The sequence below is a fragment of the Tamandua tetradactyla genome, chromosome 24 (genome assembly GCF_023851605.1).
Source record: "Tamandua tetradactyla isolate mTamTet1 chromosome 24, mTamTet1.pri, whole genome shotgun sequence".
NCBI classification, from domain to species: Eukaryota; Metazoa; Chordata; class Mammalia; order Pilosa; family Myrmecophagidae; genus Tamandua; species Tamandua tetradactyla.
In genome coordinates this window covers 19394621-19412087 of record NC_135350.1, presented here as the reverse complement: position 1 = coordinate 19412087, position 17467 = coordinate 19394621, and the positions used below count along the sequence as shown (strand labels likewise).

At 36.3% G+C, this 17467-nt stretch overlaps 1 protein-coding gene and 1 long non-coding RNA gene across 7 annotated transcripts in view; one reads left to right on the top strand and one right to left on the bottom strand.

Moving 5' to 3' along the window:
* The window catches only part of CXXC4 (CXXC finger protein 4), a 270656-nt gene that overhangs the window by 251383 nt on the left and 1806 nt on the right, over nucleotides 1-17467 (bottom strand). For 4 of the 5 annotated variants that reach the window (XM_077142651.1, XM_077142652.1, XM_077142648.1 and 1 more), the window contains one exon: nucleotides 15115-16412. In XM_077142651.1, the coding sequence (XP_076998766.1) occupies nucleotides 15115-16155 (1041 nt within the window). In that variant the 5' untranslated portion in view covers nucleotides 16156-16412. Of the gene's footprint in view, nucleotides 1-15114; nucleotides 16413-16681; nucleotides 16706-17467 lie in introns of those variants that run through there. The other variant, XM_077142649.1, reaches the window with a different exon arrangement.
* The window catches only part of LOC143668077 (uncharacterized), a 62270-nt gene continuing 59634 nt past the window's right edge, over nucleotides 14832-17467 (top strand). The window contains exons 1-2 of one of the 2 annotated variants that reach the window (XR_013168281.1): nucleotides 14832-14977; nucleotides 15170-15431. This is a non-coding gene — a long non-coding RNA (uncharacterized LOC143668077). The remainder of the gene's footprint in view (nucleotides 14978-15169; nucleotides 15432-17467) is intronic. The other variant, XR_013168282.1, reaches the window with a different exon arrangement.

Below are 17467 nucleotides of genomic sequence, written 5' to 3'. Positions count from 1 at the left end.
TACGGAAAGGGAGAAGGTAAGCAAGGAAGCATCTTTTAAAAACTATTTCTTAATTATATTAACATCTTTGAGTAGTGAAATCTAAAAATAATGAATTGGGAGATCACATAAAATACAAGAAAACATGAAATTTCATTAGAATAAATTATCAAGGGATTCACCAGAAATTTGAAGTAAGTTTTTTCTAAAAATTTTATTTCGGGTCTAAAAAGATGGCAAAACTCCCCGTTGTCCCATAGATCACACAAAATGGAAGATGTATAGTTACCCCTTGCCCAATTTTCATTAGGCTCAGTGGAAAAGGTCTAGACTACATTCTTTCCAGCCAAGACATTTGAAGCAGCCCTATTTTTACAGTTAAAACATTGGATTAAATTATTAGTTTCTGATCAAGTTTGTACTAATTTTGGACACACCTTCCCTAATTCTGTCAGGGAATGAGGTCATCTTACTAAGAGGACCTCTGTTTCACAGGGTCCAGGGGCTCAGCCCACCGATGTGGAGGGTTAATTACCCTGACCAGTTGTATAAATTCAAGAGTCCCAGCTGGGAAATCACACTCTTGATGAGATTACAGTGACTTTCTGGATCTCAGTGATGCTTGCAGGGAATCGTTATCCTGAGTGACAGGAAAGCCAGATTTCCCTGGAAGAGAGGGAGGTGGGGATGCAAAGAATAGAACTGAGTTGATCAGCATTGTTTAAGGCAGCCTTCACTGCTCACGCAGGTGCAAACACTGACAAACAGCAGCTTTGCTCCCAGGAGGCCTGTGGAGAAACCTGCAGCAACGAGCTCTCCTTCCGGTACTGTTCTAAAGCAGTGTTCCAGACAATTCATCCCTGCACAAATATAAAAGAGTCTTCAAGCTTAAAGTAATTTCTTCTGCTTTTTTCTCCTCAAACACTTTTAAAAGAGAAGGAATTTCCTTGAATAAGAAAATGATATAATCCAAGCTCAAGTACATTCCACATTAACTATTTAAAAATAAATATAAAAACTATTAGTATGTCTTTTGCAGAAATGTATTTGTTTGATTTTCATTAAATCAGCAATAAAGATATAATTAAACAACCTAAAATAAGTAAGAGTCCCAAAAGCTGCCACCTTGAGAACCAGCATTTGAGCATAAACTTCTCTTTTTTTGGTGTCTGCTGAGCAGTTACATGGCTGTCCAGCATGCAATTACATATTATTGTCAAAAATACATCAACTCTAACAAAACTTACCTCCTAGAAGCAAAAAAGGAGGTATCTATAACAGTACATACGAGGACATGTGGGATTGGCCATTACTATCAAGGTATAATATGTAAAATGTGGCAATGTCCACAACCCTAAACTTAAAACTAATCACTTTTATGAAGCCAGACTTGAGTTTTCACAAAGTAAATTAGAGACAACTCTTGATGCTGAAATTTATTTCATAATGCATAAAAGTATAAATTGAGATAATACCTATGACATTAGAAAATTATGTAACCATTGTTAAATAGAGCTTTACCATATTTATTCATATACTCTCTGATCTAAAAATTCCAGTGACTCATCTAGGCCTTCAGAACTATACTGTAAAAACAAGATGGTTCAATTACAACGACTTCCAAGTCAAGATCAGTATTTTGGGGTACTATCATTCTTATACTAATCAAAAAATAATTCTTGTTTTCTCTCTTCATTAATGCAGGAAATAAGTCATCCAATCATCTTCTGATCCACATACAACATAATGATATGAAGTAAACTTTTTCCAACCAAAAGCAAAGCAATTTCAAGTTGCAGTTGGTCAGTGCAGTCTTATGTAAAACCTACTGAAACTATTAGCATCAGTACAAGGAATTCCATCCTAAGTTTCTTGGACTCGGGCATAAAAGGCCTTGAAATTGGAAACCCTCATGCAGTTGAATCTACCTATCATAGCAGAATTTGAAGATTATAATGCATCGTTTACATTTTCCAATAGAAACTTTTGAGTAAATAAGAGTAAATATGACATAAGATAATATTAGGCCCAATTGTTTGCTTTAGATATTCAATTATATCTTGTTCTGGCTTCTTATGAAACATTCAAACTTCTGGGTCTTGGGAAATACAAAAAGGATCCTTGATGACAAAAACAACTGTTTTTTTTCTAATTTTGTTCACAATGGATGCTAAAATATCAAGTTAAACAGACGCAATTTTATTGAAAAAAATTCAAGATCTACTGGGAGACATGAAAATTGTATTGTGAATACAAATCTCTGGATAGTTAATAATTATGACAGACAAATGACATTCAATATCTAGCAAATGTTAGAGCCTCCCTCCATGAAATATTTTAGCAGAATGATTTTTCTATATCCTATTTATGAAAATGACTTTAATAAAGTCATAGGTAAGTAAGTACAACAGAATTATTAGAAAGCATGGGTATTATATTCACTAAGCCAGGAAGTCTGAGAGAACAGTTAACTTATGATAAATGATAATCATAAATTCAATAATCTATTGCTATTATAAGCAAAAACAACTTTATATTAATTAAAACAATCCCTCAATTTTAAATATGTGGATTAGTATAAATACACAGTTTCAACTTTCTAAATAACATTAAACTCACTTTCTCCTACTGTCCTGTGTATTTAATACATCTACTTCATATATGTGAAACCATATCAGATTTTTTCCCGTGACTCAGATTCATTTATCATATAACTGCATAATTGTTTCATATGGGCACAACTTATTTTATCGATTATCCAGAAATAAAAAAAACAACTATTGATATTAATGCAAAGTGGAATATTAGATCTCCATTTAAAGGAAGAAAAAGCACCACATAAGTAACTGCATAATTTATGACCCAATTTTGGGGGCCTTAAATATGATAATAATGAGCAATTTACTTTTCTGGTTTCCAAATTGTCAGGGATGGCTGAGATTTCTCTGATTATAATGGAGAGCTAGAGATGGCCTTTTCATTAGTATCTGTTCTCAGGCATCTATTACTCTTGCTACTCCTTCTATCCTGCAGATATGGTCTCTTCTTCCTTGCCCACTACCCTCACCTTCAACAATCACCCTAGTAGTCTCTGATAGCGTGATTTTAGAAGGTAAGCCTAGCTAAATTTTGAAAACAGAAAAATTGACTTATATGTTAATTATGTCATAAAGTTGGTAAGTCATGTCAATATGGTGGAAGAATCAGACAAGAAAACAACTGTCCAAAGGGGGCGTGCATGGTGGTGGGGTGGTAGGAAGAAAAATCACAGATTACCACTATGGTACACGCTCATCCAGAAGTGATCAATAAGGGCATCCACTTTGCAGCCTTACACCTAATACCCAGTACTCTCTCCAGGCAGGTCTCTTAATTAATGCTGCCTATAATTATATTTCAATTAATTTTAGTAAAACAATTCAAAACCACATCATTGCAACAATATCGTAAATGGACAGTTTAGTGATAGAAAGTTCCTGGGCATATAAAAATGAACTATAATATCATGGTACCAGAATGAGAAGAAAAGGGAAAGATTTTTAAAAATCCACAGCTTATAAAAGGTGGTTTTTCAAAACTTGTATTTTACAGTATTTTAAGTTCCATGTGTAAAAGAGTATGTAAGAAAATTGAAAGCAAATTGGGGCTAGGAAAAGCAAAACTTACTTTAATAAGTCAATGCCATATTGTAAGGAATGAGTTGAAATGATATTTCATTTATCTATACATTCATATATAGATATATGATATAATATAAATATATTTCATTATATATATATATGCTAATACTAAAATAGCAAAGACAAAAGTCCAATTTATTCGACCTCCCCTCAAAGTCACTCTACTAATTCCTGCTGAATGGAACAATACCTTTAGGAGAGATCATTGTTCAGCTATTACAAAACAGCCAGCAGCCTTTTCATGATCATACTGATGGGCAGTTTTGAAATTTTTGGTTAATTCTAAAGCAGGCAATGAACTGTTCTATGCTGTCATCAAAGATAAGAATATTCATATAAAATATGATGAAAAAGCACTGGTTTGTGTAGCTTGCTAACTTATATTCAAATAAAATACATAAGTTACATCTAAACGCTAAAAGGATTCAAATTGTCATCCTTCTCTTTGATTATTTCTTTCCTGGGAATTTGGGAAATATTTATGCTTTTCCATATCATGTAAAAAGTGAAAACAATAAGCTTAATAGAAATTTTTCTCTTACTCTAACTCAGATAGCATTTTGGATGTAGCCACTGAACTTCCTTTGGCTCAGAATCTTTTACAACAGTAAAATCCAACCGCTGGGCTAGACCCGGTCTGGAAACTAAATCATGTTTATTGTGCATGAATTTCTGAGAGGGATTTAAAGAAAATTAATTCTAAACATTTCAATCAATTAGATGTTGTCATCAAAATAATGTACTCATTTCAAACGATACTTCTGAGAATAATGTAGCTTTTCTTTATCTTTTTCTTTCTTCTTTTTTTTTAAATAATAACTATAAGTGCCATCACACTGAAAGGTCAGACTCAAAATTAGCCTGGCTTTTTTGTCTCTCTCCCTAATTTTCTTTATAAATAACACAATCAGAAGGTATAGACGTATTATAATTTCATCTTCATCAAGTTGTTACATATTACTAAGCTCTTTAGAAATGTATTTTGGTTTATCCCCCCTCATTAAGAGGATACGCACTAGTAAGCATTCTCCACTACCATGACATCATCATGTCTAGTACTAGAGCAAATCCTCAAGTATTTTGATTCAAATTTTTCCACAAGGCATTTTCCTATACTACCTCTTTTTCTATAAGTGTTACGTGTTCTGTCTTGGTGCAAATATAGTCACATTCACACAGATAACTAACTAGCAAAGTAAATTAGTAAGACTAGGGTTTTTTCATGCATAGAACTCATATGATTTAGCAAAGTTCTTTTTCCCATTATTTATCTGGAGTCTTTCTATATGTGCAATTCTGTACTTTACAGGGATCTCTACTTAAAACCATTCACAAATATTTTTGAACAATTAGTCATTTATAGATGCTGGATGGCCTCTAGCCCCCTAAACAACATCACTAATTTGGAGCATTGGTTTTGCTAACTTGGTCTATTTGGGGGGGCGGGGGTGAGAGGGGTGGGGAGGTACATGGTCCGAGAATCGAACTCAGGTCTCCCCCATGGCAGACGAGAATTCTACCACTGAACTATCTTTGCACCACCCAGTCTTTCTATATTTCTAATTGCAGACTTGAGAATTACTCTTAAAGGGAAACTGTATGGATAAAAGCTAGTCAGTTTCCCTGATATTGTTAAGCCTATGTTTTATCATGACAGTCAAAGAAGAGAAACAGTGACTGAGTGGTTGTAGTGTTGTAGTGCTGTGTAGAAATATCCACACAGCCCTATGGATATTTCTCATAAATTTTGAGACATTAACTATTTCTACTAATTTCTTCTTTAACCAAGAATATAACCTTGAGCACAACAATCATCTCTGCAAATGTGCTCCTTTGTGATTTCCCTTGCATCTGTAACAACCCCATGGCCTGATTCCTCTTCGTTCTGTTTCTCCCCCTTCCTCCCTTCATTCCCTTTCTCCTTCCTTTATTTCATTCTTACTTTTAATATATCCCTTTGTCTTATTCAGGTGAAATGTGAGTTTCCAGTCTCTGTAAAATATGACTTGAAACGAATCATACCATAGATTCTCTTAGTATGTTCATGAGTTCCAGGCAAGTATTCTTTATTCCTTATTCCTTAATAAAATCTGGAATACTAACAGAAAATGTAATCCTACATCACATAATCACATAAGGTAGTAAGGTAGAAATCATATAGGTCTGCATTTCTTATGTAGATCTGGGAAAGAAATAACCCAAACATGAATCAAGGAATCCTAAGGCTTACAAACAGATATGAGATCGTTTCCAAGATTTTCTAAGATTTCAACTTTAAATGTGTCCATTTCTTGGACTGAAAATTAAGAATATAAATAGGGAACAAATGACCTTGAATGAAGGACTAAGATCTGGAGTTAGGGAATTATAGGAACATAGAAAAAGGGCAGTTAGGAATAAAGAAAAGATTGAATTTCTTAAGCCAGCGTGTGCGTGTGTATACGTATGGGCATATACAGTGTATGTGCATGTGGATATTTACATATACATATATGTTATATACATTATCTATGTATCCACAGCATTTACAAAAAATTTCGGAAGATAATAGGGCCTATGCAAAAATTTGTTAAGTTAAACTGAATTTACCAAGGGTTTACAATGTGCTTAGTCACACCAAACATTCATGAATATACAGCATAGTTATAGACCTACCTGGAAGAAGTAAAGACACACTATTTATAGAAGCACGTTTAAATTTTACTTTTTATCTTGTTACTAATGTTTCATGTACAAATATAATTTCTTTCCTCACTACAGATTGTTCAATAGCATTGTTGCTGTTACTGAACAAATGGCTTTTAAAGTTTTTTGATGGTAACCCACAGTTAGAAATAAATTTTACATAGCACCCTAGTACATGCATACATATACACTTAATGTATACACACATAACTGAAAGAGAAGTTCAACCATACTTACTACTTGTGATGCACTCATTTTCTACTGAATTCTAGTCTACTATACTTCCTAAAAATTCTGGTGGTGAGCCAACGCATTGATTTCATGAACCACTAGTATGCTGTCACCTGCCATTTGAAAAACACAGCCATACCATACTGACAACAAATTCACGTGAAAAGAATCACGTGAGGAAAATCCAAAACCACGTCACTTCATGATTTTAATTCTACATCTAGCAGCTTTATAGCGAAGATTCAGTATATTTCCTTTGGGATGAAAAAATGCCAATATCTCCTAATTTGTTTTTCATGGTTTAAAATTTCCCGGTGCCTGCCCATGTAAAAAAAAAAAAAAAAAAAAAAAAAGTAAAGCACAGAGCACTTAATGCTTAATAGAAGATTCCACATCTTCTCACTTCTCACCCTTCTACATACAATTGAGAACAATAGTTTTCATCCTTATTCTTGACTTCATTAAACCCATCACTGATCTCCTTTAACCTATAAACAAAAACATTACCTATGGGGAATTCTTTACCAGCACAGTTATTTTTCTGCCACTGATTCACCATCATTAACAATCATAAAATTGTTCCTACACAATTAAATTTATAAGGTCCGCTATTCTTTGTAAAAATGTATTTCATCTCCTTTAACTCTGTAGAGTTTGGGAGAAAATACATTTTTTCCAGATTTTCCAAATTTGCTGAAATACACAGAAATGCCCATAACTCTTCTGGGCCATAAACATATTCCTTCTCAACCTACTTGATCTCTATCCTTTTGATGCTATCAATCATTCTAAGGTTTTTTGTTGTTTTTGCTGTTTGAGTCCTTGAGCAAGAAACAGCACTTTCAGCACAGTTTTCTCCTTAGTATGACACTTTTCTTCACTCTTTCAAGAATGTCCTCTGAAATGTGAATTGAGATGCATATGAGGCACAAACAGGATCCCATTTTCTATCCATCTTTGAAGGGTTCTCTTTTAGTTACACTTTAGAATTATTCTACCAAATGTTTCAAAGGCATAAGTAAAAATAATAACATCAGCTCCAACACAATGTTTTTCTCTATCTCTAATTCAGCCGCCACTCCACTTAACATTAGTGTCAGCTCTGACTCCCAAGCCAAATGTACTGAGTCAAATGATGAAAAAATGATTTCTCTCTCTTTATATTCCATTCTCTGCAAACTTCTATAACTACTGAAACAAAGCAGAATCCATATCCCATCTTGACAATGTTGCTTCTATATTGTACATTGCATTCAGGCTTAAATATTCCTTTCTTCTTTTTTTTTAATGTTTTCTCGATTAGTATTCCAAATCTTTTAAAACTAGGAATTCCTAGTTAGTCACTAGGAATATAATGAAAGTATTGCTTACCGTCTTCATTTCACAAATAGCCCCCGTTTAAAAAAGAAAAAAGATTCTGCACTGTTCATTCACTTTTATATCAAAATTTGTATTTACTTGTTTTATTTCCTACTCATAAAAGTATGTAAGCATATATATATACATATATCCATAAAATTCCAATTTCCCAGTGTTCATTAAATATGTTCTCCAACTAGGAATTCATGATAAGCATTTGATCATTTCCTCCTAAACTCAATCAAGTCACATTAAAAAAAAAAAAAAACTCTAACAAAGAAAATAAAATAGCAGCCAAATAAAAATTCATTGTTTAGTAAAGCAAACACACACACACACACACACACACACACACACACACTTCTGTTAAAAGATACAGAAATTAATGGTGGCAATTTGCTCAGTTTTCCTGGCATTTGACAATGCATGTTAAAGGAACCAGGAAAACTTGTTTGTCAGGTTTATCTATTTCCAAGTGAATAGAAGCTAGATCTTTGCCAAAATGGACTATTAAAACAAATACTCAGAAAACACTAGCCACAAAAAGTCCACTTGAGCTTTACTTTCTGAAAATCCTAGGTAATCTGGTGGTGTATAGAATTATCTGTAAAGATAATTGCCTCATTCTCTACTTTACCTTGATGTCTTTAAAATAGTACCTAAAAATTGCATGGCGCCTTTTAACTTGCAAATAACATTAACCTACACACAATATTTAAATGTTATAAGGTAGGTTGACATTATTATCCTCATTTTATAGAAGGAGAACTAAGGTTCAGAGACATTATGAAGATGTGCCTGACATAGTCCAGCTAGTAAGTTGCTTGATACTAGTAGCTCTAGTTTCTGGTAATTTCTGCTTTAAGATGTATATATGTCCGGTTCATATATAATTTTTAATTATAAAAGAAATGAAAATCTGAGAAACTAGTAGTATTTTGGTTTTTGAATATATGAAAAAATGACATTTTGTTTATGTCAACAAAATATACACCCTTAATGTGAGTTATTTGAAAAAGTAATTGTTGCTTTGCCACTTTCTTTTGAGTATGAAATGTAACGAAATAGATGGGTTATATATTTAAAAATAGAAAAAAATTCAATAGGCTAGATCTCATACCTGGCTATGGATTCTTATTCCCTTAAAATAAATTAAGAGAAAACCCAGAAGTTTCACAGAGGAAAATATATTTCTCGTAATGTTTTAGAGTACAAGTTAACAAGCCTGCTGGGATCCTTTTTAGCCCCTGCAGAGCTAAGTCTTCAACATTATTAAATGGCTGTCGCATCTGAAGTATGGTGCAACATAACTCAATAAACAACAGAAAACATATGATGCTGAATGGGAGGAGGCTTTTTGATTACTTGCAGAATAATTTAACTTCAGATCAAGTGTTTGCATGTGATGACACAAGAAATGACTAAAGAGTAAAATCACCAATGTGCCCCTCCCCCAATATTTTGAAACTCCTAAAAATATTAGCAGAATTCTAGTTAAGTATGTTAAAGAATGGGTAGAAACACTGAAGCACAAATACAGGAACATGATTATGCATACACAAAATGCTCAGTCATTACAAAAAATATGCTTTTTTGATAACAAGTTTTTGTTAAAAATGGTGTTTTCTAAACTGCTCTACTTCCCAAACCAAGATCATCTGACATTTTAATCTGTAACTGAAAATCACACTACTTATAAAAAATTAAAGATTTTACCATGTGTTTTGGGATCATTTGCTGTTTTAAAACTAATCTAGGAAAAGAAAAGGGGGGGAAACTACAGAATAAGGTTTTCTCCAATTTGTATCTTTATATTGCTCTTTAAATAAATCTTTAAACTATTAATTTAACTAGTTATTTCTATAATGTAAACACAAAAGCTTTTTAAATGTATTCTATGCAAGATGAGTAACAATAAATGTAAGAAACTGAATCATATCCACTCAAGAAATTTTTTGAATTGTAGGACATTTTGTAAAGCTTTTTCAAAGCAAAACAAAAGAGTAAAATTCAGATTTAGATAATCTGACCAGCTGAGGTTGAACAATAAATCTTAAGAGCACCAATAGTCTAGAAGACATTTTAAAAACAAGCTCTCAACCTATTCTTGAGAAATATTTTAAGTTTTATGTTTCACTTTTTTATTCAAAAAGAGTGCACCACTCAGTGTTCCCAGTATCAGTCAATAGAGATTTTTATTTAGTGTGGAACCTTGTAAACAATATTCTAACTAGAGCAAATATTGACGAAATACTCATCTTTTCAATTTTAGTCTTATAGACTATTTTATTAAGTTGTTCTGTATTTATCAATCTCTAAGTCTGAGTAGGCAAAACTTGTATCCATTCATTCTACCCATTCATTGGGAAAAGTACATGGTGGAGACCAATTGAATCATGCACTAATACCTCAGTAGTCATTTCATTAAAAAGTTTTAAAATCAAGTATCTTTTATTTCCTTCATCACTGGATGCTTGTCCATTCTTATTTTAAGAATCCCAATATTTTGTATATGATTAAATTGTAGCCTAAAGTTTTCTGATATTTTTTTTTTTCTGGTTTAGTTTTCTGGCTGTTTATTTCTAATTTGTTTGATGATGGCTGAATTTCAAACAATATTGTGGTGGCATAATTTACGAAAGGATTTTAACTGCTTTTGTATTACTATTCCTAATTGCCATATAAAAGGTTGCTGAGCATTTTCAGGACACTTGAATGGGGGAGGATATTCTTTTCACTGAGAAATTATTAAAAATATATGCTTCTTTTTAAGACAATTATGACTTCTTTGTAATAAAACTAGTGACATAAAGAGAAACTCACTGCACTTGTAATACAATTTGATGCCTTGTCCATAAATTTGTTTTGTGACTTCATTCGACGCTAGCCTATTCTGTGCTTTTTTTCTCATCATTTATGAAAAACAGGGTGTTTTTTCCCTTTATTATTGCCATAGTATATCTCACTGCTAAATTATTGTAGCTGCTTACTTTTATTGAAAAATCCCCACTTTCCCATTTATAGACAATTATATATTCCACTTTTTAATTGAAGCAAAAATTAATATTTTTATACTGGCATGTTTTAGATTCTCAAAAATGAAAACAGAAATTTCATTTCTAAATATGACATAAAATGACAAATTGATAGATGCTTAGATTTAAGGCATGAAATAATGATATCTTATTCATAAATGTTAAAAAAAAAGTGACCAAACTTCAAAACTTATGGCCTGTTCAATGATTGACTGATTTAATATATAAACACTTGAGTATAAGTGACACACATTTTATGTGTGTGGCGTACACTTGAATCTCTTTAGAAGTCAGGTGTCATATCCCTGCACAAATTGTAAAGAGTGCTCTGTCCAGAATTTTACAAAATCCCAATTTGTGTGGTTAGGGCCCTAGAACTCAAAAGTACATATACTAAATATTTTCTCTTTGCCCCTAAAACACGCTTATGAATCAGGTTGTTAAGCCTGGGACAATATCTAGATGTTTTCCACCAAACTTCTTAGAAACGAAAACTCACTTGTGGGAAAAGAAACTGTTGCCTGTATGTTCAGAAAATAATTTTCAAAGAGAAAAAAGAAATGAAATAAAAGAAAAACAACCGAGAATGGAATCATCCTTTTTCCTGATTTTCCAGTTTCTCAATCTCTGCACTCAAACATGTTCCTTTCAAATCCAATCCCTCCTCCAGTTAACTGAAAGCTTTGGTGGAGATGGTGTGTAACTTGTAGCAAAGAGAGCAAAGAGTGGGGGCAGGGAAACCTCCTGAGGCACTGCTTACTAATGTAATTCCATAAATCAACTAATGGGAGAGAAACCAGATCTGTGTGGTCTCTAATGCTGTCCCACAGAGATCAATCACGTCACCTGAACAATGTTCAGGGACTAAGAGACTGGGGTTGCCCACAGGACAGTTTTATCCCTTGAGCCATATCAGATTGGGATCTTTTAAAACTTAGATCTTAGTTTCAGAAATGTAACTGCTGTGAATACATAAACTGAATGATTATCTTTGCAAGGGCAAAGTGTTATCTTACATTATCATAAAGATCTCCTTGTACTCACATGCCCTTAAACTATCCAGGAACTTAATACTGATCATTTAGAATACAAGATTTTGAAATAAATTTTGTAATGAAGGGGCACTCAACATTTTCAGCAACAATTTTGAATAATTAATTGCTATTTTAATACAATAATTGACTAAATGAACAGTACATATATCCAAATATGTAGTGTACAATATTATAGACAAGCTAAATTTGTTTTATGTGCATTATCATATGGAATATTATGAAGGAATCAATGATTTTATAAACAGATACCTAGGTCATTAAGATATTCTTAAAGTGAGACTAATCAGAAAAATCTGGAGATAATTAAAGGACTTTTAAAAGGAATGCTAGAGGGGAAGCTTTAAAAAAATGCAGGCAAGAAGCCCAACACATCCATGTGAGTCTGTCTTAATTTCAGTTTACACACCCTGAAAATTTGATTACGTTTCCAGTCTTTGGGACGCGAACAAGTCAAAGAGAAGAAAGTCACATAAGATTTCAAGTAATACATAAGAATGTACCAAATAATAATGATCTAGATGTTAACTGGTTTCCATAATTTAAGGTTGACAAATATTAGCTACTTAACTTACACCCGGAATCCACAGGCAACAGCCATGATAAATCTCTTATTCAGGGAGTCCAACCAAACTCAAAACACCTCATCAGATGACAACTCACAGAAACCAAATTAGAGAAGGAAACCAGGTCTTCTGGGTTACTTTTCACCTACCCACCATTCCAGCTTTAGTTCAGTCCTGCACATTCTATCACTCTGACATGTGTCCAGCTGGTTTCCTGCAGCCATAACTGTGTGGTTACACCTGTGCTTAAAGCAATCATGCTGTCATTGCCTTTTTTTAATGACTTAGAGAGAAACTCGGTCAATTTCAAAACTTTGCCTTTCTTTCTGCCAGACAGTATTTCACTAATAATCTTAGCTTTGAATCACAACTCATTCTCTGGTAGGATGAGGTCTGCAGTTAGGAGAACATGTTCAAGGAGAAATTTGCTTCCCCTCCAATCTACGTCCCACCTTCTGTGGATCAACATAACTTTTGTGCATGTAAGCTTTTATAAAGAAGATAAGATAGTACTGAGGGACTTTTATAATCAGAATGCCTAAGGAATTTAAGCATGACAATATAGTAACTAAAGTAGAAAACCTGATGACACATCAAGCTCCTCTAGAATGTTTATTAAACACATCAGAATTATTCAGTGGTCTTTACCCATTACGTACTCTAAACTGGGACAAAGGCAGTGCCATGGATCTAACTAAAGACAAGGCCTAATGGCAACAACAATTCTATAATTCGAGATACTAAATTTCAAGAGAAAAACTAAAAGCCATGCACTGCTTATCAATTATACATTAATGGGAAATTTTAGTATTAACTCTTTTAATCTCCCACAGGCCTTAGAGAGGTAGAGAAATTACAATAAATTAATCCAGAAAAGAGAATTCAGAAACTAAACACAATTTTTTTGCACCTAAAAAAATACATGGAGCTGAATTTGTTTTAGTTGCTATTATCTTTGTTTAAACAGAGTTGCCAAAGGAAATGGAATAAACGACCATGGCGTACAGTCAAACTTTCAACAAAGAAATGTTTTCTCTTAAAGAGGAATAAATTCAGTATTTTAATGGAACTGACTCCAATCGATAATGGTATCAATATAACACTGTTTTTTTAGAAACCCACAGTGCTATTTGCTCTGATTTTGTATTAATAAAACTTTTTTAAACAATCAAATCTATATTTCCTTTGTGTCCAAAGATCTTTAACCCTTCTATTTTTATCATTTTAAAACTCACTTGCCAGGCCTGGAGAAAACTCTTCCAAGTAGTGTTCACAATTTTCAAAAGAATGTGCAGGTACCCTTCTGGTTATAACTTGTGAGAGCAACTCCTCATCCTACAATGGAGCCCACAAAATGCTCCCAAATGGTAAATCCACCACTACAGTCTCATGTATAGTTGAACATCTAATATTCTACTCCAAATTTTTGCATATCCACATTTCTTTGCTTAACATACCATCAAAACCATTTTACCTGTGATTTTCCATTTTTCCCTTTTTGTTTTGATCAGGACACGATATAAAAATTGTCACCAAACACATCAATACTTGTACTTAACATAATTAAAAACCTAATCCAACAGTCACTTTAGTGATATTCTGCATGTTTTCTGTTCTAAGGATATATAGGAAAAAATAAATTATTATGGAAACTATTATTATACGGTATCAACCAAACTGTGCTTGATGTACAAAACATTTCGACAACGCACAAAATGGTTACTTTGTCAAATGCAGAGCCCAAAAAATATATATATTTTTGGTCACTGTGTTTTAGGTTTCATTCATCTTAAAACTGTAACTTTTTAAACAAAATTACCATCACTTGTCCTGAAATTACTAATTGTATCATTTTATTCTAAACTGCATCTCCTTTAAACTGCAGATGACCTTTGGTTTTCTAAAAAAATATCAGGTATGCAGAAAATAAAAAGGGGAAACATTTTGTCATGGTGAGGAGAAAAAAATATTTTAGAAGGGATTTAAAAATCCCCCTTTGTATCCAGGTATTTCAACTTCAATTATTCTCTACTGCACTCTATTTTCAAATGGGAACACAGGCCTGTGTGCCACGACTGTGTCTTCAGTTAAAATTGATCCAACATGTCGCCCTTGCCCATAAAAATGTATAGGATGTGTTATGTCCAATCTCTAGGGGTCATCCTTTTTTTTTTTTTTTTTAATAAAAGGGGAGGGCATTTTAATTCACTAAGGAAAAATTTCGACCATATCGTATGTGAAACTTCTGATTTTTCAAACCGATAACATTAATTTTTTTCCCCAGAGGTAATGAAGGCGGGGTGCCCTCCCCATCTGGAGGGTTATTTCGCCTGAGGTGCACCTGGGAAGGGAGACGGAGAGGCCATGCCCTCCGCATTCCTCCTACAACTGTATGTTACAACCTGAATGAAGCTTCAGCAAAGGGGTACTGCACCTTGAAGCTAGACAAGAAGCCCTGAAGGGGAGAGGAGGAAGGAGTGAGGAGGGAAGGGGGGAGACTGGGAAACAAGAAATCATCTCCTCTGACCTCTAGCGAAGTGCCAGGTTTTTTCTTTAGCTCTTCACATTTTCTAAATTTGCAGATCTGGTGTCCCGTTTTGCGGTTCCTGCAACTGCTGCAGACGCCACAGTTGATGAGCCTCTTGCAGGGCACGCAGACCCCACACCTTTTCCTCTTCTTCTTGGCTGGGTTGGCTCCGCCAGCTCCCCCTGAGGAGGACGAGGAGGAGGAGGAATGATTCTGCGGGCAGTCTGCCAGATTGGCAATTTGAAACGCACTGTCTGTGACGGCTGCTGAGGCTGCTGCGGGGGAGTGAAGGGCTGTCATGACGATGACCCCTGGAGGTAATGAGATGCCCCCTAAAGCCGGGATAGCGGAAAAAGTCCCCACGCGCTCGGGGAGATTCATTATCTCTGCTTCAGCAGCGCCGCATTTGAGCTTGTTCATGCATTCCCCCGCCAAAGGTCTGCAGTGTTCAGGGGATAAGGTGGAGAGGAAATTAGTATTTGCCATTTGCAACGACGGCTCTGGCGGGCAGCCAGCTTTCCCCAGCCTCTGGGAGTCGTTTCGGTGGTGCATGCTGGTCCTGCTGCCGCCGCCGCCACCGCCGCCGGCGGGGAGGATCGCCGAGGAGGAGGCGGAGGAGGAGGCGGCGGCGGAGGAGGATTTCCTGCCGCCCCCGCCGCCCCCGCCACCCCCGCCGCCCCCGCCCCCGCCGCCGCCTCCGCCGCCGCCCCCGCCCCCGCCGCTGCCCCAGAGCATGGCGGTGGCGGCGGCGGCGGTGGCCGCGTTGTCGCAGTTCCAGGGGGACATGCCGATGCGCGCGGCGGCCGCGGCGGCGGCGGCGCTGCTAGGGAAGATGGGGGTGGTGATGCGCGCGATCTTGGCCGCCTGCGGGAAGGCGCCCCCGTTGGTCTTGTAGAAGGAAGTGGCAAAGGAGCGGTAGCGCTCCATCTCCGAGTTGTAATCCACAAGGCTGTTCAGGGCCCCCTCGGGCAGGTGGCTTTCCTTGGGCAAGCCCGGGGCCTCCGGGCTTGGCCCCGGCTCCACGCAGACATTGGTGTTCATGGTGCAGGGGGGAAAGAAGGGGTGCAGGGTGGAAGTGGGGACCGTCTGGTCCGACACCTGGGTGGGAAAGGGGGAAAGGTGGGAGGGAGGGAAAGGGGTGATGGTGGTGTTCGGGTGGGGGCCGAGGCGGGAGGGGAAAGTGGGTCTGGGTGGGGGGAGCAAGGTGAGGGCTGCTTTATTCCTCTCTGGGGCGCATTTCCACAGACGGTGAATTTCTAGGCAGCGTCTTCCTTTGCATTATCCTCCAACTGTTACAACTAAAATAAAGAAAGTCATTCCAACGAGCTGCACGAGGAAAAAGATTAAAAATAAACAGCCTCCCTCACAACCCCACCGCAGACACCGAAAGCTCCCACATCCATCCCGTCGGTCGTTTGCATAACAATCATCAAGACGTGACCCCCCCCACTCCATTCCCATCCCCCCTCCCAATCCCAGCTCCCTCCCTCCCCACAGCACACCACAGCTCCTCCCACCCCCCCATTCTTATAACCCTCCTGAGAAAATGTATTAATAGTCAGGATACCCAGGGAAAGAGGGAAGACGGGGGTGACAAATGCCGAGGGAAAAGGGCAATTGGAGTGCTAAAGACATGCAAATCAGGGGTGGGAGGGCCGTACTACCTATAAGCAGAGGGCATTTAAACATTATGAAATGTGTGAACAAGTGCTGCCTGGGCATGCAAATGCTGTAAAGTAGAAAACAGCAATGGCCCTATGAAGAAAATGAACAGGAAATTAGCAAATGAAGTACTGAGAAAGTCTACAATACATCCGAGTATAAACTGTAAGCAAACACAATACAGCTGAGAGCTGAGAGACTGCCCACATACAATCTGAACTAAAGAGGCAAGGAAAAAAGAACTACCAGCTGCCACAGTGTCCTTCTGTGTCTGCGGTCATTAGTTTGAATCCCAGCACAGCTGGCTCTGTTAGGGTCTTAATTCAATGGACCAAGGACAGGTCTCAATTGTACAAGCCATTTGGTGGTGGGGCTTGGTGGGGCTAAGAGGATGGTGTTCTACTTGTTTAAAAGAAAGAAAGAAAGACAGACTAGATAAAAGTAACAAAAATAATAATACAAGCAATGTCACAGGTTTTCAACCAAGTGCCTGCAGTCTCAAAGAATATCCCCAATCTTTCCTAATGGAGATTCCTGACTATTCAAGACAAGAGGAAAGCATGGGACTTTAAGGAGCTCCTACAGTCATTGATTTGTACATTGAGTAAAAGGGGGTGAAAATCCCTTAAGGTGTTGTTTACCTAAAGAAATTACCATTAAAAGGATTTTTTTTTCTTTTGCTCCTTTCATA